At 39.5% G+C, this 21,166-nt stretch overlaps 1 protein-coding gene across 1 annotated transcript; it reads left to right on the top strand.

The window, feature by feature from the left end:
• Positions 1-755: 755 nt before the first annotated feature.
• LOC147785976 (uncharacterized) lies at positions 756-1,508 on the top strand. The gene has a single exon (XM_087120917.1). It carries the CDS (start codon positions 756-758, stop codon positions 1,506-1,508), a length of 753 nt encoding a protein of 250 aa, XP_086977043.1.
• The last annotated feature ends 19,658 nt before the right edge of the window (positions 1,509-21,166 follow it).

Here is a 21,166-nt window from a genome sequence, read left to right as displayed (position 1 = left end):
ATTCTTTATTTCTTTATTTATTTTTGGGCTATTACAGCAATATAGATATGGTGACACTCCCTATATGGAGAAAAGACCCAAATTTACACAGACCACCAATAGCCTAAAATATTTCTTCACCCAAAAAAAATTTCGTTGGTTGGAATTAGTGAAGGACTACGATATAGATATCCAGTACCACTCTGGAAAGGCAAACGTAGTCAGAGATGCCCTAAGTTATAAAACGGTACACTCGTTCGTCCTCATCACTGGAGAGTTAAAAGTACAAGCCATGTTAGTTTGTTCAAAAAGTTTTAGTTGCTATTTTTAGGTTACAGTGGACGTAACAGGAAAAGAGAAAACAATGGATACGGTATCCATAGTAAACGAATTTCCAAGTGTCTTCCCAGAGGATTTACTAGGAGTTTCCCCTTTACGAGCTGTAGACTTCGGGATAGAACTCAAACCAGGAACTGGACCTATCTCTAAAGCACTATACCACATGGCTCCAATAGAATTAAAGGAACTAAAATTACAACTACAAGACTTACTATAAAAGGGTTTCATTCGACCTAATTTATTTTGTTGGTGTGTGCCGATGTTGTTTGTGAAAAAGAAAGACGGGTCGATGCGCCTATGTATTAACTATGAGGAGTAAAAAAAGAGAACAATAAAGAACAAAAAAAGAGATCATGTTGAAAAATATGAATCTAGGTGCGGAAAGAGTGAAAGAAGTTAGAACGCAGACTCTTTGGCAGGAGTTTGAAGCGTTGAGGATGGGTGATTCAGAAAGTATTGATGAGTATTCAGGAAAACTCACCATTATTGTCAACAAATTGAGAGGGCTCGGCAATACTGTGGATGATATCCAAGTAGTTAAGAAACTTCTACGATCCACCTCTGCAAAGTTTCTTCAAATCACTTCAACGATTGAGGAGTTCAGTGATCTCAAAACGAAATCCGTTGATGAGATTATTGGATCACTCAAGGTACATGAAGAAAGGTTGCAAGGGTTTGAAGAAAAGGATGAAACCGTTCTCCTCACTCATGCAGAATGGAAGGAACGAGAGAATGCAAAATCCTCAAAGAAAGAATGGAAGGATCAAGGCAGTTCCAAAGGAGGCAGGGGACGGGGTCGTGGAAGATGGAGAGGTCGTGGGAGAAGTGACTGGCATCGAGGAGATGAAGGAGAGTCGCAAACTCAAAAGAAGAAATTTGACAAAAGTAAAATTAAACGTTACAGGTGTCAGCAAATGGGATACTTTGCATCAGGGTGTTCCACAAAAGACGAACAACTCAACTTGATAGAGATGCAAAAGGATGAGGAGTCTTCATTGCTGATGATAGAGGCGTGTGAAATTAAAACCACACATGACAAAGACCCTGATTTTGTGATGTTGAATGAAACTATAGTGCCGTCATCAGCCAATATTGGAACTAAAAATTCCTGGTACCTAGATACTAGAGCAAGCAACCATATGTCAGGAGAAAGAAGGGTGTTTCGTGAGCTCGACACATCTGTTGTTTGAAAGGTACGCTTCGGTGATAACTCTGCAATAGACATTTGTGGTTGAGGAATAGTGCTCTCAAATTTATCAATGCCAGACAATACCTCAAATGCATCATTGTCAAGCTCATCGATGCCGAAAAAATTCAGGTCTCTAGAAGATATTTATAGAGAACTGAACGAAGCAGAGGAGGAAGCAGTGGACCTTTGTCTTCTTTCTATAGAGGAACCAACTTCATATAAGAAAGCTGCTAAGAATGAAAACTAGAGGAATGCCATGATGTCTCAAATTCTCTCCATTGAAAAGAACAGAACGTGGGAACTCACAGATTTTTCGAAGAATCATAAAGTAATCGACATCAAATGGATTTTTAAATTAAAGAAAAATCCAGATGAAGAAATCATGAAACATAAGGCGAGACTCGTGACAAAGGGATATGTACAGCAGATTGGTGTAGATTACAGTGAAGTATTCCCACTAGTGGCCAGGTTAGAAACAGTGAGATTAATTCTTGCCTATGCAGCCTTTAAGAACTGGGAAGTACATCATATGGATGTAAACACAACTTTTCTGAATGGCGAGTTCGAAGAGGAGGTGTATGTTGCTCAACCAGAAGGGTTCGTTAACAAGGAAAATCCAAACATGGTGTTAAAACTACGTAAAGCCTTGTATGGATTAAAACAGGCTCCTAGAGCCTGGAATTTTAAACTTGATCAATGTTTGCAGTCACTTGGTGTTGTTAGATGTCCACAGGAATATGCTCTCTACAAGAATATTAATGGAGTTGAAGCAATGATAATCGGCACATATGTGGATGACTTAATCATAGTCGGCTCAAACAAACAAGTTATAGCTCAGTTCAAGGAAGAGATGCACCAGAAATTTGAGATGAGCGATCTTGGACTTTTGAGCTATTACTTGGGTATTGAGGTACGACAAAGTAGTGAATCAATCACTTTATGTCAGGCCATATATGCAAGAAAAATCCTAGAGAAGCTAGGAATGGGGAGTGCAATCCTTGTTTGATTCCCATGGAACTAAGAATGAAGATGAGCAAAAATGGGAATGGAGAACCTGCGGTTGATAAAACACTTTACAAAAGTTTTATTGGAAGCTTACGCTATCTGGTTAATACCCGACCCGACATAGCCTACTCAGTTTATGTGATGAGTAGATACATGGAGGCACCAACAACTTCACATCTCACAACAGTAAAACAAATATTGAGGTATGTGAAAGGTACTCTAAGTTTTGGCTGTGTTTATAAGAAGCTATCGAATGTAGAGCTAGTAGGATTTAGCGATAGTGATATGACTGGGGATATTGATGATAGGAAGAGTACAACTGGAGTGTTGTACTATTTGGGAGTAAATCCAATAATCTGGGTATTTCAGAGGTAGAAGGTGGTGGCTTTGTCATCATGCGAGGCTGAGTATATAGCCGCAACTGCTGGAACATGTCAAGGAGTATGGTTGGGCAGGATTTTGAGTAACATCAGTCAACTGCAAGTAAAACCCAAGCTTAATGTTGACAACAAGTCAGCTATAGCGTTGGCGAAAAATCCTGTTTACCATGATCGAAGTAAGCACATTGATACCAGGTTCCACTTTATTCGCCAATGTGTACAAACTGAAGCTATTGAACTGGAATATGTGAACACAGATGAACAGTTGGCGAATATTCTGACAAAGCCGTTAGCAAGACAACGGTTCCTGGAGATAAGAGAGAAGATTGGCTTGAAGAATGTCGTTTCAACATAGTTAAACAAGTTTAGATGAGTAATTGTTGGTTATAAACTTGTTTTTTTTTTATATATATATTTTGCTTTATAAGTTTTTTTTTTGTTAAAAAAAAAATAGTGGTTAGTATTTATTTTATTTCTGTTGCTTATTTCTCCATGAAAAAAGGCCGGAGATATTGGAAATAGTGGAAGGAATGGTGGAGTGCTTGCTCATTTGTAGTAGAAATGGGTAAAATTTTTATTATATAAGGAAAATGGTGCAAGTTCTAAACACACCACAAAAAGAAGAAAATTATTTTGTGTGTCTTCGCTTCTTCTCCCTTTCTGTTACTTTTTTTCTTTCATCCACAACGATAGAAGTCATCACTAAATGGGAACACTCAACTACAGTTACAGAGATATGAAGCTTCCTAGGGTTAGCAAGCTATTATTGAAGATTTGTCCAAGACTTCGCTAGAATAGCCTCGCCTCGCGTTTGACCCGAATCCATTCGATTCGTCTTCCTTACCCAACTCAGCGCGATTCTCTAGTGTCCTTTTCTCTCTCCTTGTTGCAACAGTTTCAATGCCACCTTCTTCATCTATCTTTCATCATCTTCTTCTTCTCTCTCTCAAAAAGTTTCGTGATTGTTGGACGCTTGTGGAGGTAGATAAGAAATTCTTCCAAAAGTTTGATTTTTCGAATTCCCTCTTCGAGGACTACGATGCACATTGTGAATCCTCTTTGGAGAATATACTAAGGTCGGTGAGGTCTTTCATGGTTGATCTGTTTGGTTAAAATGTGGGGTTGAGGGTTTCGACATCACGAGTTTTCCTGCTGGAGCTTTTCTTCAGTTTTCTCCTTCTCACGAATTTTTTTCGTCTCTTCTTTGGTTGTAGTTGTTCTAAGTGGTTTAGGTGTTGAAAAATAAACTTAAATGCAGGAGAGAGAAGAAAAAAAATTATGATTTTTTGTTTGTTATTTTGTGAAAAAGACCATTACGAAATTTGAGAGGGGTAAGGCTTATGGGAGAGAGAAGAGTGATGGCACTAAATTTGAGAGGGAAAAGGGTTATAGGAGACAGAAAAATGAGGAAGATACTGCTCAACTTAGCCTTAGAAAAACTATAAAAGGGGTCTTATGTATAGTGTAAAATGTGTAGAGAATAAAAGAACAAGAGAGAGAAAAAAGCATAGAGCAATTTATTGTCTGAGTTATTGTGTAATAACCTTTGGAGAACTTCTTTGTCTCCTTGTCTCTCTCCCCTTTCGATACCCCTTTTAAAGTTTCGTGAGAGTTATCTAAATGAGTTATATTCAAAGCGAGCATTTTTTTCTCAAGTTGGTATCGGAGCGGCTTTATTTTTCTACAAATTGGTATTAGAGCGATTTCAATTTCAACAAATTGGTATCAGACCAATTTCAATTTCAACATTGGGGAGGTTGTTGACGTTCATGTGGTGATGGTTGAAGGTTGAAGGAGGCGTTGTGAGGGGTCGGGGAACACAATTTCGTACGGTTCACGGAATTACCAGTGACTAAGTTTTTTTTTTTATATTTCATATTCGTTACATTATTTACCCCTAAAAAGAACTTTCGTCCTCAAAATTTTCAAACTCTTGTACTAACTGGGGGTATTATTCTCTTATTTCATCCTCCTACACTCACCGTGTCCCCCTTGATATGGTTGCTCGGACACAACACCAAAATGAACGTAATGTCCCTGGTTTGGTAACACATTCACTTCTTGGGTTAAAATTCTATTGGTTTTCATCGTAACTCAAATTTTCATTGAGTGGGAGGGGTTCGTAATCTATTATGTGTATAGGGCCCGTCATGTATTTACTCGACATCTACACGTGAATTACCTCATGTACTTCTGAGAGGTAGGGAGGTAGGGCTAACTTATACACTAAATACCAATTCACTCGAAAATTTTGACAGGTCCAATATATCTAGGACTTACTTGCCCTTACGTCTGAACCTCAAGAAGCCTCTCATGGGTGCTATCTTTAGGAATACTTGGTCCTCTACCTCAAATTCTAAGTCTCTACGTCTTACATCGGTATAACTTTTTTTTCGTCTACTTTGAGCGGTACACATTCTCGATCAAATTTTTTTGATAGTCGCATTGGCGACTAGGTCTAGCTCGGGTCCTACTAGCTTTCTCTCACCTACCTCATCCCAACATTGCGGAGACCTGCACCATTTCCCATAAAGGGTCTCGAACGGTGTCAATCAAATAGTGGCTTGAAAGCGCAACTTCCCTTAAATTCTAATACGCAAGAACGTAGAATGTCCCCTAAGATTTGGTGCTCAGTTTGTCCATCTGTTTGGGGGTGGAAGGAGGTGCCAAAGTCGAGCCGAGTACCCAACGCGGTTTGAAGTCTGGGCCAAAATGCTGACGTAAAACGTGGATCTCAATTCGACACTATAGACACTAGAACTCCATGAAGTCTTACTATTTCTTCACATACAGTTGTGCCTAGTTATCAACTATAGATGTGCCTTTTTTAGGTAAGAAGTGTGCCCACTTGGTCAACCTTTCGACAATTATCCAGATCGTTGTATAGCCTTTAAGGGTTTCGGGTAATCCTACTATGAAGTCTATTGCTATGTTTTCCCACTTCCACTCCGGTATACTTAAGGGTTGTAACATCCCCACTGTCTTTCGTCTAGGAGCTTTCACTTGTTGAAAAACTAAGCATTTGCTCACAAACTTGGTCACGTCCATCTTCATGCTCTTCCACAAGAAATGTTGTTTTAAATCTTGGTACATCTTAGTACCTCCTGGGTGCATGGAAAATGGCAAGGTGTGAGCTTCCGTCAGTATCTCTTTCCTTAACGACTATTGCTAGGACACATAGGCGTCCCTAATACAATAGTCCTTCATCTGAGGACTTTGAGAATCCGTCTACTGGACTTTCGTCTAGCTGGCCTAGGACTTTCTGCACGTTAGGATCCTCTCGTTGGGAGGTAATAATTCTCTACTTAAGAGTAGGTTGCACTATGAGTCTGGCCAGCTGTGCTATGATTCCCTCGCTCGCTACAGCTATGCTGGCTTGCTCAAATTCTATTTGTACCCTTACTTGTTGAGTTATGGAGTCTGCTCCCTGTATTTATAGCTTGGTCAATGGCTATATCCGGTAAAGCTATATTTGGTAAAGCCATATATGGTGAAGCTATATCCGGTAGAGTTATATATGGTAGATAGCTATATATAGTAGATGGTTAAATCTGGTAAAGCTATATTTAGTAGACTTAACCATATATATATCCCGTCTAGTAAAGCTTTGAAATGTACTTTTCTATTCTCTGTACTCTCTTGTTGTACATGCCTGAAGTCATCAATAAAAAATCCTTTTAGCCAGAGTTCTCCTTGGAATTCTCTCTATCCTTCTCTTTGTGATCATCTAGATCGAGCGTGTGTGTTGTTGTGCGATCCTAACAACTGGTATCAGAGCAAGGCAAAATTCACCACGATCTGTGAAGATGGAAAGTTCAAAGATTGGAATTGAGAAGTTCGATGGATCCGATTTCGGTTTCTGGAAGATGCAGATTGAAGATTATCTGTACCAGAAAGATCTTCACGAACCTCTGTTGGGGGTGAAGCCGGATACCATGACCACGGAACAGTGGAAGCTCAAGGATCGACAAGCCTTAGGGATGATCCGGTTGACACTATCCAGAAACGTGGCGTTTAACATCATCAAGGAGAAGACAACGTCAGATCTGATGAAGGCGCTGTCAAATATGTATGAAAAACCGTCGGCTATGAACAAGGTGTATTTGATGCGTAGATTGTTCAATCTACAGATGTCTGAAGGTGGACGTGTTACGGATCATATAAATGAATTCAATATGATCATAAGTCAACTGGGTTCGGTGGAAATTAATTTCGAAGATGAAATTAAAGCGTTGATTTTGATGTCATCCTTACCCGAGTCATGGGATACTGTTGTTGCCGCAATCAGTAGTTCCCGAGGATCTGATAAACTGAAGTTTGATGAAATTCGAGATGTAGTTCTCAGCGAAAGTATTCGCAAACGGGAAACTGGAGATTCATCAGGCAATGCTCTCAGTGTTGATCGAAGGGGAAGAAGCAAATCAAAGAGCTCAAACAAACATGGGCGTTCAAAATCAAAGAACCGGGGAAAATCTCCAAACAAACCCAACGTAACGTGTTGGAGCTGTGGGGGAAAAGGACACTTTCGGACAGATTGTACAAAGCTAAAGAAGAAGCAGAATCATAAATCTGAAGATGATGATGATTCTATATACACAACAGAAGATGCTGAGGACGTTTTAATCCTTAGTGTGGATAGCCCAGCTGAATCCTGGATTTTGGATTCAGGTGCATCGTTCCATTCGTCTCCAAGTAAGGAATTGTTTCGAAATTTCAAATCAGGAAATTTCGGGAAGGTGTATCTTGCCGACAATAAAACCTTGGAGATTGAAGGAAAGGGAGATGTCTCCATACAAACTCCAGCAGGAAATCAATGGACATTACAAGATGTCAGATACATTCCTGGTCTCAAGAAGAACCTGATCTCTATTGGTCAGTTGGATAGCACAGGCTATGCAGCAGAGTTTGGAAAGAGTTCCTGGAAGATTGTGAAGGGCGCCATGGTTGTTGCGTGTGGCACAAAATCCGGAACCTTATACACTACTGCAGAGTGTATAAACATGACTGCTGCTGCTGAGAGTGCTTCCAATTCAAGTCTATGGCATAATAGACTTGGACATATGAGCGTCAAAGGAATGAAGATGCTGACTGCGAAAGGAGCTTTAGAAGGCTTAAAATCTGTTGATATGGGTCTTTGTGAGAGCTGCGTTATGGGCAAACAGAAACGAGTTAGTTTCACAAAGGCTGCCAGAGAACCGAAGAAAGTGCGGTTGGAAATGGTCCATACAGACGTCTGGGGACCATCTCCAGTTTCATCACTTGGTGGATCAAGGTACTACGTCACCTTCATCGATGACTTCAGCAGGAAGGTATGGGTTTACTTTCTGAAACACAAGTCAGATGTGTTTACCACCTTCAAGAAGTGGAAAGCTGAAGTTGAAAATCAGACCGGCTTGAAGATCAAATGCCTGAGGTCGGACAATGGAGGAGAGTACAACAAATCAGAGTTTATAACATTTTGTGCAGCTGAGGGAATTAGATTAATAAGAACAATTCCCGGTAAGGCAAGACAAAATGGTATTGCAGAAAGGATGAACAGAACCTTGAATGAGCGAGCAAGAAGCATGAGGATTCATTCTGGATTGCCAAAGACATTCTGGGCTGATGCTGTGAACACAGCAGCATATTTGATTAATAGAGGGCCGTCAGTACCCTTGAAGTTCAAATTGCCCGAAGAAGTATGGACAGGAAAAGAACTCAAGTACTCTCACTTGAGAACCTTTGGCTGTACTGCGTATGTTCATGTTGATCCAGAGAAGAGAGATAAGCTTGATGCTAAGGCTGTGAAATGCTACTTCATAGGCTATGGCTCTGACATGTTCGGGTATAGGTTTTGGGATGAGAAAAATATGAAGATCCTAAGACACTGTGATGTGACCTTTGATGAAAATGTCATGTACAAGGACAAAGAGAAGATAAACTCTGAGACTACGAAGCAAGTGGGAGTTGAATTTGAGTGGCAAGAAAATTCACACAGTGATGGTACAACAGAATCTCAAGAAACTCCTGATCCTATTTCTGAAGAACCAGACGTGGCTGATCCTATTGCTGAAGAACCAGACGTGGAGCAAGTTGCACCTGAACAGGTGTTGAGAAGATCATCCAGAACTACCAGAGCACCAGACAGATATTCAACCTCATTACACTATCTGTTGCTGACTGACGAAGGAGAACCAGATGTCCTTTGACGAGGCCCTACAAGTGGAAGATTCAACTAAGTGGGAGCAAGCCATGGATGATGAGATGAGCTCACTTGAAAGGAATAATACGTGGGTGCTGACTGAGTTGCCTACAGGAAAGAGAGCTCTGTTGAACAAATGGGTGTTCAAAATCAAGGTTGAACCAGATGGCAGAAGGAGGTTTAAGGCTCGGTTAGTAGTTAAAGGATATTCACAAAGAAAAGGCATTGATTATGCTGAGATCTTTTCTCCAGTTGTGAAATTAACTACTATCCGAATTCTACTAAGTATTGTTGCATCGGAGAATTTGCACCTTGAGCAAATGGATGTAAAAACGGCATTTTTACATGGAGATCTAGATGAGGAGATCTATATGCAACAACCCGAAGGATTTGCAGCTCCAAGCAAGAAGCACATGGTGTGTAAGCTCAATAAGAGCTTGTATGGACTGAAACAAGCACCGAGACAATGGTACAAGAAGTTTGACTCCTTCATGAGCAAGAGTGGTTTCCACAGAAGTGAAAAGAATCAGTGTTGCTACCTCAAGAAATACACTGATTCTTATGTGTTTCTACTCCTGTATGTGGATGATATACTAATTGCTGGATCAAGTATGAGGGAGATAAACCACCTGAAGGCAAGCTTGTCTTCAGTATTTGAGATGAAAGATTTAGGTGCAGCGAAGCAGATCCTTGGGATGAGGATTTCTCGAGATAGATCTGCTGGCACATTAAATCTATCCCAAGAGCAGTACATTGAGAAGGTGTTGTCCAAATTCAAGATGAATAACGCTAAACCCAGGACTACCCCCTTGGCAAATCATATTAAATTGTCAAGGGGGCAATCTCCCAAGACAGTTGAGGAACGTGAGCAAATGGCATCAGTTCCGTACGCTTCTGCAGTTGGGAGTTTGATGTATGCTATGGTCTGCACTAGACCTGACATAACACATGCAGTGGGAGTTGTTAGCAAGTACATGGCAAATCCAGGGAAGGAACATTGGGAAGCTGTGAAGTGGCTTCTGAGATATCTGAGAGGTACATCCAATACTACACTTTGTTATGGCAATGGCAAAGTAGTTCTGCAAGGTTTTGTGGATGCTGATCTGAGTGGAGATGTAGACTCCAGCAAGAGCACATCTGGGTATATCTACACTATAGATGGAACAGCAGTGAGTTGGATGTCCAAGCTTCAGAAATGCGTTGCTCTTTCATCTACTGAAGCTGAGTACGTGGCCATAGCTGAAGCTGGAAAGGAGATGATATGGATGACAGACTATCTAGAAGAATTAGGCCGGAAGCAGTGCAAGAAGATCCTTTATACAGATAGTCAGAGTACCATACAGTTGGTGAAAAACCCAGTCTATCATTCAAGGACAAAACACATTAGAAGACGGTACCATTTCACTCGCAGGTTAGTGGAAGAAGGCGATATGTGTTTGGAGAAGATAGAGGGTGCAAAGAATCCAGCAGACATGTTGACAAAATGTGTTGATGTTGGAAAATTAAAGCTATGCAAAGCCCTAATTGGTATGGTGTAGGATCAGTCTCCAAGTGGGAGAATTGTTGAGTTATGGAGTCTGCTCCCTGTATTTATAGCTTGGTCAATGGCTATATCCGGTAAAGCTATATTTGGTAAAGCCATATATGGTGAAGCTATATCCGGTAAAGCTATATATGGTACATAGCTATATATAGTAGATGGTTAAATCTGGTAAAGCTATATTTAGTAGACTTAACCATATATATATCCCGTCTAGTAAAGCTTTGAAATGTACTTTTCTATTCTCTGTACTCTCTTGTTGTACATGCCTGAAGTCATCAATAAAAAATCCTTTTAGCCAGAATTCTCCTTGCAATTCTCTCTATCCTTTTCTTTGTGATCATCTAGATCGAGCGTGTGCGTTGTTGTGCGATCCTAACATTACTTTCCTTGTAATGAGGGCCGATGAGTAGGCCGTCTTTCTACTCTAAGCGTCTGCGACCACGTTTGTTTTTCCAGGGTGGTACTGGATATCTACATCGTAGTCCCACCAATTCTAGTCATCTTCTCTGCCTCATGTTTAACTCTTAATAGGTGAAGAAATATTTTAAACTCTTGTGGTTGGTAAAACATTGAGTTTTCTCTCCATACAAGAAGTGTCGCCAAATTTTTAGTGCGAACACTACAACGGCCAACTCTAGGTCGTGGGTAGGGTAACTTTTTTTGTATTCTTTTAGTTGACGAGACGGTATGCAACAACCTTACATGTTGCATTAACACACATCCTAGTCCCTTCATGGATGCATCACTATAGATTACGTACCATTAAGAGCTTTCAGGTACTGTGAGTACCAGGACTGTTACCAATCTCTCTTTTTGGTTCTGGAAGCTTGCCTCAGAAGCATCATTCCATATGAATGAAACCCCTTTTCTCGTTAACTATGTCAAAGGCGAGGCTATCCTAGTGGAGTCCTGCACAAACCATCGATAGTATCCACAAGTCCTAAGAAACTCGGTACGGATGTTATCGTAGTTGGGCGTTCCCACTTTGTGACCGCTTCGGCCTTAGTGGGATCTACAGATACTTCGTCCTTTTTCACCACGTGTCCTAGAAAAAAGACTTGTCGTAACCAATATTCACACTTTGAGAACATCACGTATAACTTGTTCTCTCTTAGGGTCGCTAAGACTTTTCAGAAGTGTTCCTGGTCTGTTTTCGAGTACATTAGGATGTCATCAATGAGCACGATCGCGAAAGTGTCAAGAAAGTCCTTGAACCCTCGGTTCATTAACATTATTAACACAGTTGAAGCATTGGTGAGGCCAAATGACATCACTACGAACTCATAGTGATCGTACATTGTCCTAAATGGTGTCTTTGGTATGTCTTTTTCCTTAATTTTTATTTAACGGTAACCTGACTGCAGATTTATTGTAGAAAATATCGTTGCCTCTCTTTGTTACTCTAGGTAACACATACTCGTGGATATTTATTTTAATATCATTTTCATGCTCTTAAGGTTGTGTCGTATGTCGATCTAACGACATGATGAAATATGGCACTCATCATCATATAGCATGCTCAATATGGAAAATATCATCATATTAAGGTAAACGTCACACAATCATCATGCTCATCATATTGTCATAAAGTGCATCAAGCATATCAAGTACGTCATTCAACGAAATATATATGTACTACGCACATCATAAAGCATCATAACTCATACATCATCATATCTCGTACATCATCATAACTCATACATCATCATACACTAATATATGACATCATATGATACAACTCATACATCATTATATACTAGTATATGGCATCATACGATACAACTCATACATCATCATAACTTATCATCATCATATACTAACATACGACATCGTACAACACAGTTCATACATCATCATAACTCATACAATTTTTAGCCTATCCTATAGTAAGGCCACTTACTTGGTTGGCCTTGGCTCAAGTACTCTCTAATTAGCTAAACATAAGCTCTCGTTCCTTGAGAGCTGCTTCCTACGGTGCCAGAGTTTGTTTCCTATCACACCGTTCACCACCTTCCATTAGTATTTCACAATTAAATTACTAATAATTTAATAAATATGAAATACGACTCTAAAACGACCTCGATTACCTTAATTGGGGCCGAAAATGGATCTAGGACGGTTGAAATAGTGGAAACTGGGCTAAAAAAGCAGTGGAGCCACCGAAGCGTCGTCGGAGCGTCCAAAACGCTAAAGCCGAAGGGTTGCTTTCATAGCAACTGGACACGTGGCAGCACCAGAGTAGCCCATGTCGATGTAGGTGTCTCGGGTCGAGGTTCGGTTTGGGTTGGCTCACGGTCGCGTTTATAGCTAGGCTGCTGACTGGGTTTCTGTTCACAGATTGGGCTGCGAGACGACTGCGGGCTGGTTTGGTTGGGTCGAGGGAACTTGGGCCTCGGGTTTGTAGAGGCAAGCACGGGTCGCGGATTGCGGGCTGGATTGACATTTGGCTACTGGTCCGAGGAGGAATTTGGGCTTTGGGTTCTACAAGTAGGCTGGAGACGGGTCACAGGCTAAACGATTAGGCTATAATGGGTTTGGGTCTCGGGTATTGGATTCGCGTCTGACCTAAATCCATTCGATTCGTCTTCCTTACCCAACTCAGCGCGATTCTCTGGTGTCCTTTTCTCTCTCCTCGCTGCGACGGTTTCTGATGCCATCTTCTTCATCTCTCTGTCATCATCTTCTTCTTCTCTCTCTCACAAAGTTTCATGGTTGTTGGACGTTTGTGGAGGTAGATCATAAATTCTTCCAAAAGTTCAATTTTTCAAATTCCCTCTCCGAGTTCGACGATGCACATTGTGAATCCTCTTTGGGTAATATACTAAGGTCGGTGAGGTCTTTCATGGTTGATCTATTATGTTAAAATGCGAGGCTAAGGGTTTCGACATCACGGGTTTCCCAGCTAGAGCTTTTCTTTAGTTTTCTCCTTCTCTCAAATTTCTTTTCGTCTCTTCTTTGGTTGTAGTTCTTTTGAGTTGGGGAGGTTGTTGACGTTCGTGTGGCCATGGTTGAAGGTTGAGGGAGACATTTTTATGGGTTGCGGAACACAATTCCGCGCTGGTCGTGGAATTACCGGAGACTAAGTTTTTTTTTTTATTATTTCGATTTGTTACATTATCTACCCCTAAAAAGAACTTTCGTCCTCGAAATTTTCAAACTCTTGTACTAACTGGGGGTATTATTCTCTTATTTCATCCTCCTGCACTCACCGTGTCTCCCTTGATATGGTGGCTCCGACAGAACACCAAAACGAATGTAATGTCCCTGGTTGGGTAGCACTTTCACTTCTTGGGTTAAAATTCTATTGGTTTTTCTCGTAACTCAAATCTTCATTGAGTTGGAGGGGCTCGTAGTCTATTATGTGTATAGGGCTCGTCATGTATTTACTCTACATCTACACGTGAATTACCTCGTGTACTTCTGAGAGGTAGGGAGGTAGGGCTAACTTATACTCTACATACCAATTTTGCTCGACAATTTTGGCAGGTCCAATGCATCTAGGACTTATTTGCCCTTACGTCTAAACCTCAAGAAGCCTCTTATGGGTGCTACCTTTAGGAATACTGGGTCCCCTACCTCAAACTCTAAGTTTCTACGTCTTACATTGACATAACTTTTTTTTTCTACGTTGAGCGGTACGCATTCTTGCTCAAATTTTTTGGATAGTCTCATTGGCGACTAGGACTAGCTCGGGTCCTACTAGCTTTCTCTCACATACCTCATCCCAACATAGCGGGGACCTGCACCGTTTTCCATAAAGGGTCTCGAACGGTGTCATTCAAATAGTGGCTTGAAAGCGCAACTTCCCTTAACGTCTAATATGCAAGAACATAGAATGTCCTCTAAGTTTTGGCGCTCAGTTTGAACATCTGTTTGGGGGTGGAAGGAGGTGCCAAAGTCGAGCCGAGTACCCAATGCTTTTTTAAGTCCGAGCCAAAACGCTGACGTAAAGTCTGGATCTCGATTCGACACTATAGACTCTAGAACTCCATGAGGTCTTACTATTTCTTCACATACAGTTGTGCCTAGTTATCAACTATATATTTGCCTTTCCAAAGTAAGAAGTGTGCCCACTTGGTCAACCTATCGATAATTATCCAGATCGTTGTATAGCCTTTAAGCGTTTTGGGTAATCCTACTATGAAGTCCATTTCTATGTTTTCCCACTTCCACTCTGGTATACTTAAGGGCTGTAACATCCTCGTTGTCTTTTGTCTAGGAGCTTTCACTTGTTGAAAAACTAAGCACTTGCTCATAAACTTGGTCACGTCCCTCTTCATGCTCTTCCACCAAAAATGTTGTTTTAAATCTTGGTACATCTTAGTACTTCCTGGGTGCATGAAAAATGGCAAGTTGTGAGCTTCCGTTAGTATCTCTTTCCTTAACTCCTCTATTGTCAGGACAAATAAGCGTCCCTGATATAATAGTCCTTCATCTGAGGTCTTTGAGAATCCATGTATTGGACTTTTGTCTAGCTGGCCTAGGACTTTCTGTACGTTAGGATCCTCTCGTTGGGAGATAATAATTCTCTGACTAAGCGTAGGTTGCACTGTGAGTCTTGCCAACTATGCTATGATTCCGTCGGTCGCTATAGCTATGCTGGCTTGCTCAAATTCTCTTTGTGTCCTTACTTCCCTTGTAATGAGGGCCGAAGAGTAGGCCATCTTTCTACTGAAAGCATCTGCGACCACGTTTGCTTTTCCAGGGTGGTACTAGATATCTACATCGTAGTCCTTCACCAATTCTAGTCACCTTCTCTGCCTCATATTTAACTCTTTCTATGTGAAGAAATATTTTAAACTCTTGTGGTTGGTAAAACTTTGAGTTTTCTCTCCATACAAGAAGTGTCGCCAAATTCTTAGTACGAACACTACAGCGGCCAATTCTAGGTCTTGGGTAGGGTAATTCTTTTGGTATTCTTTTAGTTGACGGGACGAGTATGCAACAACCTTACATGTTGCATTAACACACATCCTAGTCCCTTCTTGGACACGTCACTATAGATTACGTACCCTTTTGAGCTTTCAAGTACTGTGAGTACCAAGGCTGTACCAATCTCTCTTTTAGGTTCTGGAAGCTTGCCTCACAAGCATAATTTCATATAAATGATACCCCTTTTCTCGTTAACTGTGTCAAAGGCGAGACTATCCTAGCGAAGTCCTGCACAAACCATTGATAGTATCCTGCTAGTCCTAAGAAACTCCGTACTGATGTTATCGTAGTTGGGCGTTCTCACTTTGTGACTGCTTCAATCTTAGTGGGATCTATGGATACTCCGTCCTTTGTCACCACTTGTCCTAGGAAAAAGACTTGTCGTAACCAATATTCACACTTTGAGAACTTCGCGTATAACTTGTTCTCTCTTAGGGTGGCTAGGACTTTTCAGAAGTGTTCCTAGTGTTCCAAGTCTGTTTTTTAGTACACTAGGATGTCATCAATGAGCACGATCACAAAAGTATCGAGACAGTCCTTGAACCCTTGGTTCATTAACATTATTAACACAGTTGGAGCATTGATGAGGCCAAATGACATCACTACGAACTCCTAGTGATCGTACCTTGTCCTAAATGTTGTCTTTGGTATGTCTTTTTCTTTAATCTTTATTTAATGGTAACCTGACCGCAGATTTGTCTTAGAAAATATCGTTGCCTCTCTGAGTTGATCGAATAAGTCTTCCATTCTAGGCAGAGGGTATTTGTTCTTTATGGTTCTCTTATTTAGCTCTCTGTAATCGATGCATCGACGCATCGATCCATCTTTCTTCTTAACAAACAACACTGGTGCACTCTAAGGAGATACACTAGGTCGAATGAACCCTTTATTCAGTAAGTCTTGTAAATACGCCTTGAGTTCCTTCAACTCTGTTAGCACCATGAGATAGGGTGCTTTGGAAATAGGCCCAGTTCCTAGCTCGTGTTTGATGACGAAGTCGACCACTCAGGAAGGGGATATTCCAGGTAGATCATTCGGAAATACATCTGGGAACTTGTTAACTATTGACACGTTTTCTAGGGTCTTTTCTTTTCCTCTTACGTCTACAACACATGCTAATATAGCCCATCCGCCTTGTTGGACTAACCTATTTGCTTTCATCATCAAGACTACCTAGGGGGTAATCCCGGTACTCGTGCCTTTAAATTTAAAGGTAGGTCCCGCCAGTGACAAATATGTTACTTCCTTTTTATAATAGTCTATACTAGCATGGTTTTCGGCTAGCTAATTCATGCCTAGTATGACGTCGAAGTCCATCATGTTTACTACCATCAGGTCAACGCTTAGAGTTTGGTTCCCTATGATTACTTGGTCATTCTTTACTCTATCTCTAGCTACTAAGTCTACCCCCCCCCCCCCCCATCTGTGATCCTTCTTGAGGTTAACTCTCTTCAGCCTCACCTCATCCTCTACCTCTAATAGAACATCGTCCCCTTCCTTGTCTTACTCTTTCGCGTGGTTTAGGCAGCATGGTTCAAGAAACCAAGATAGCATTTCTTAAGTCTAAGGTTCATCACTATGCATATATATTATTAAAAATACATATACTAAAGTCACATTATATTGCAAACAAAATCACTCAACATACAACAAATCACATCATACTCTATCATAAATACATTAAATATCACAACAATTTCAGTAATATCACTAGAAAAATGCATACGAATTCGAAAATGTTTCTCTTTTCTTATCTTATGCAAGACGTACCTGATGGTGACGGGACATCGACGTTGGGACCATGGAATGTGCCAAACCTACATCGTAGGCTAGTCTACAGAATCTAAAACCTAGAGCTTTGATATTAACTGTAACGACCTTAAATTTTCACATACTTAGTATCGCTACTAACGTCTCATGTTCATCTATAATGTTGAAATATAACTCTTACATGAACATCATTTATAGCGTAAACTTTGAAAAACGATTAAAACAACTTCTTATCTGGAAAACACAGTCATGGTCTTCCATCTAAAGAGGAGGGAAGAGAGATAGGAGAGAAATCTAGAGCTAAAACGTCGTAGATCGAGTTGCCCAACAAGTTAATTCTCTGCTTTTTTGGGTAAGCTATAGATTGAGAAGAATTTATAAATATTAAAGCCACACACTTAAAGACGTTCGTTCAAACCAATTCATTTAACTAGAGAGAAGTATTAGTTTTCCAACGAACTTTGGAGGCTGGGCTACAATTCACAAGAAGGTATGAAGTCAATGTCAAGATCTTCCTTGTAACACCATTTTTAAGTTTCATGAAGAAATCAAGGGGAGCAATACCATGATTGGAGCTGGCGAGATTGATGCCACACACTCAAAGATGTTCGTTCAAACCAACTCATTTAACTAGAGGTAAGTATTAGTTTTCCGACGAACTTTAGAGGCAAATAACTTAGGCTACAATCCACGAGAAGGTATGAAATCAATCCCAAGCTCTTCATTGTAACACCATCTTTAAGTTTCATGAAGAAATCAAGCGGAGCAATGTCATGATTGGAGCAGGCGAGAGGCGTTTTAAAACGGCGACGCTATTGGACATGCGCGTCTTCTTCTTAAAAGAGGAAGAGGATGATGACGTGGCCAGTTAAGTTGAACCCGCCATGTCAAACTGAACCGTGACCCTCCCTATATTTTTCTTAATTTTAATCCTCTTCTAGACCAGTTGTCATGAAAACTTTATGGTTATAGAAACTAGACACCCTAAGGATTGTGTCAAAGAAAATTTGAAGCAATTAGGATACCAATTTCTCGAGAGCGGAGGTCCCGTACGTCAACTACGAGGTAAGTAACCATCTTAGACTTTTCTTAAGAAATACTTGTAGGAATTGCTTGAATTTTTATATAAACATTAAATCAAGTATGAATTAAATATATATGAAAGAAAAATATCAAGAACCATGAGTTAAGACCCTAAACCAATCAAATTTCTTGAGATTTAAGTAACATCAAAATAACCCACTAAATGAATTTCGGCCAAACTTTTAATTCTGATCATACTATGGTATGTTAAGATTATATATGCAATTTGATAGTCATTGCACAAAGTTGAGTAGTTAAACCAAATAACGGTATAAAATGACCATAATGACGTTAAGGCAACTTACCTTCGGTTCATGATCTAAATGACCTCTAAAAGCTATGAAACTTTGTAGTAGGCCCTTTTATTTTTTTTTATTTTTTTAGTTATTATGATTGATGACATACTAAGTCTAAAAGGTATTGGAGCATTTTCAGAGGTCAAACCAAGAATTAGGTGGTAAAATGACCAAAATGCCCTATGCCCTTTTAAGGTATTTCAAGGTCTAAACCCCTCTAAATGACTTACTACTTCTTACAATGCCTATTCATAAGGGCATAAAGATATTTTCAAGATTTCAAGTTGTTAAAAATTAGATGCTTTGATACCATGCAAATAATGAGAAACATAACTGAGATCGAAAGTCCAATTTTCATTAATGTTCATGTTTAAATAGGATACAAGCAACCAACTAAATCGTAGAAATAAAAGAAATCCATAATCTCATTGTTTCATTTTTTATTCGCAATAACTATATTTATTTTCAAGCACGAGTTTTTGTCGGTAAAAAAGAAATCAAATGGATTTAAGGGGGCTTTTCAGAACGTATCAATAAGTAGACCCATGCTTCAAGTAGTTTCATGCCATAAATAAACACGAACACTCAAGAAATCCATCGGACAGGCTAAATGAAGCTGAGAAGGCTAGTGACATTGATCCACAAGACTAAATGAACTAATGTGTTCTATAGGATATACTATAAATAAAAATTAGTACATTCCCCGGGACACAACCAATTTCTAAAAGGGAGGAAAAATCCTAAATAATGACCACTCTATAAAATATATTTCATAACTAATCTTATATCCTAAATCAAATTTCTTAATACAAGTTAATTAGAACAATTTTGAAACCTAAACCAAGTTAGAGCCTAAGAAACGTTTAAAGGGATTACTTCAAGTAATTCTTCCCAAAACTCAAGACTCTTCTATAATTATCTAAAGAACTCATTATGACTTCATGAAATTCTAAATGACTCAGGTATGTTACTAAGTTTTGTAGAGCTTAAAAATGCATGATACGACTTATGTTTCCAGAAATTACAAAACTTCGAATTTACATAATGTTGAAGACTGAGAACCAAGAAAAATACTATACAAACTCTACAACTACCAAGGTAAGAAAAACACTAGGTACAACTCAAGAATAAGGGACCAAGGTCCATAAACTAAGAAACTGAAGAAACTCCTAAGACCTCCCACGGTATAGCATGTTCCTAACTTAGACTTCGTAGCTTTCAACGTATGAACCCTTAACTGTAGGTATTGAGACTATGCCGCTTGAAATGTATGAAGTGCAATGATTGACTTGTTTGTAATAATTATATCAATTGACACAACTTCTCCTACCGTGCATAACAGTGCAACTCTAAATATATAGTTGAGTGACCTATAGTTAACAATAAAAATAATTTAATTAAAGAATTTAATTATTTAATTTTGTGTCCTTGAATCTTATAATCTATATGTTCATAAGGTCTCTTTGATAACCCATATGCTCATAACACTAAAAGGTTCACTTTAGTTAAAAGAAAAATTAAAATTTAGTATAAAAGATTAAATATAAAGAAGAAAATAGATCTAATTTAAAGTGTTCAAATAAATATTTAATATATTAAATACAAATAGAAAAAAATATATTTAGTTTAAAGGGTTTATTGAATATATTAAATATATTAAATATAAATAGACAAAATAATAATAATAATCTCCGGTGTTCACATTAATATTTAATATATTAACTATATTAAACATAAAAGCAAAAAATATATTTATTGTATCACACTTCCATTCTTGGATGAGAATCTCCCGATTATACCCCAATCATAACTCCGTATCATTTTTCAACATAAATGATGCACATGTCACCTTTTGATCATCCAGACAGTTCATTAATAAGAAGATTGTCTTAATTGATGATTGCCACAATTGTGTTTTTGTTGGGTCTCGTGAGGCACCATTAAAGGTACGAGGATCTATCCCTTGAAATCCTTCATACAGCGCTTCTCACAATGATTGCGTACTGTTGGTCTGCTGGATGGTCACCACCATTTGCATCCCAACCTAGAATGATTCCCACATCGTGGTAGTCATGGGGTCCATTCTAGACGTTGGTGCCACTAGGGGTGGCACTGCTGTGTCGGTTTGAGTAACTGATCCTTCACGAGGTGGACTCCCTCTACCTCTACCCCATCCTCTAAGAGGGGGTCATCTACTTCCCCTACACCCCCTTCCACGTCCTCTAGGTGACATGATCTATAATCAACACGTAATTACTCTTAAGTGAGGATCTCTCGGTACAAAAAATATGTCATACACTATATCATTATAAACACACAACTGATTCAACAATATCACACTTGACAATAACATTCAATATCTTTTTTTATTAATTTACGTATGATGTACTTGACGGCGACGGACCATCTGCGGTGGGACCCTAACTTAAGGACTACAAAATAAATAAAATGCAACTTATCCTAACACAA

Source organism: Cucurbita pepo, unplaced genomic scaffold (assembly GCF_057944985.1).
Source record: "Cucurbita pepo subsp. pepo isolate OVF unplaced genomic scaffold, ASM5794498v1 scafford_8, whole genome shotgun sequence".
In the NCBI taxonomy this organism is placed as follows: Eukaryota; Viridiplantae; Streptophyta; class Magnoliopsida; order Cucurbitales; family Cucurbitaceae; genus Cucurbita; species Cucurbita pepo.
This window is presented reverse-complemented; position numbering and strand designations above follow the sequence as displayed.

What these genes read in the sequence shown, in the direction of transcription:
- LOC147785976 (XM_087120917.1), top strand. Translation starts at nt 756, where the DNA reads ATGGGTGATTCAGAAAGTATTGATGAGTATTCAGGAAAACTCACCATT.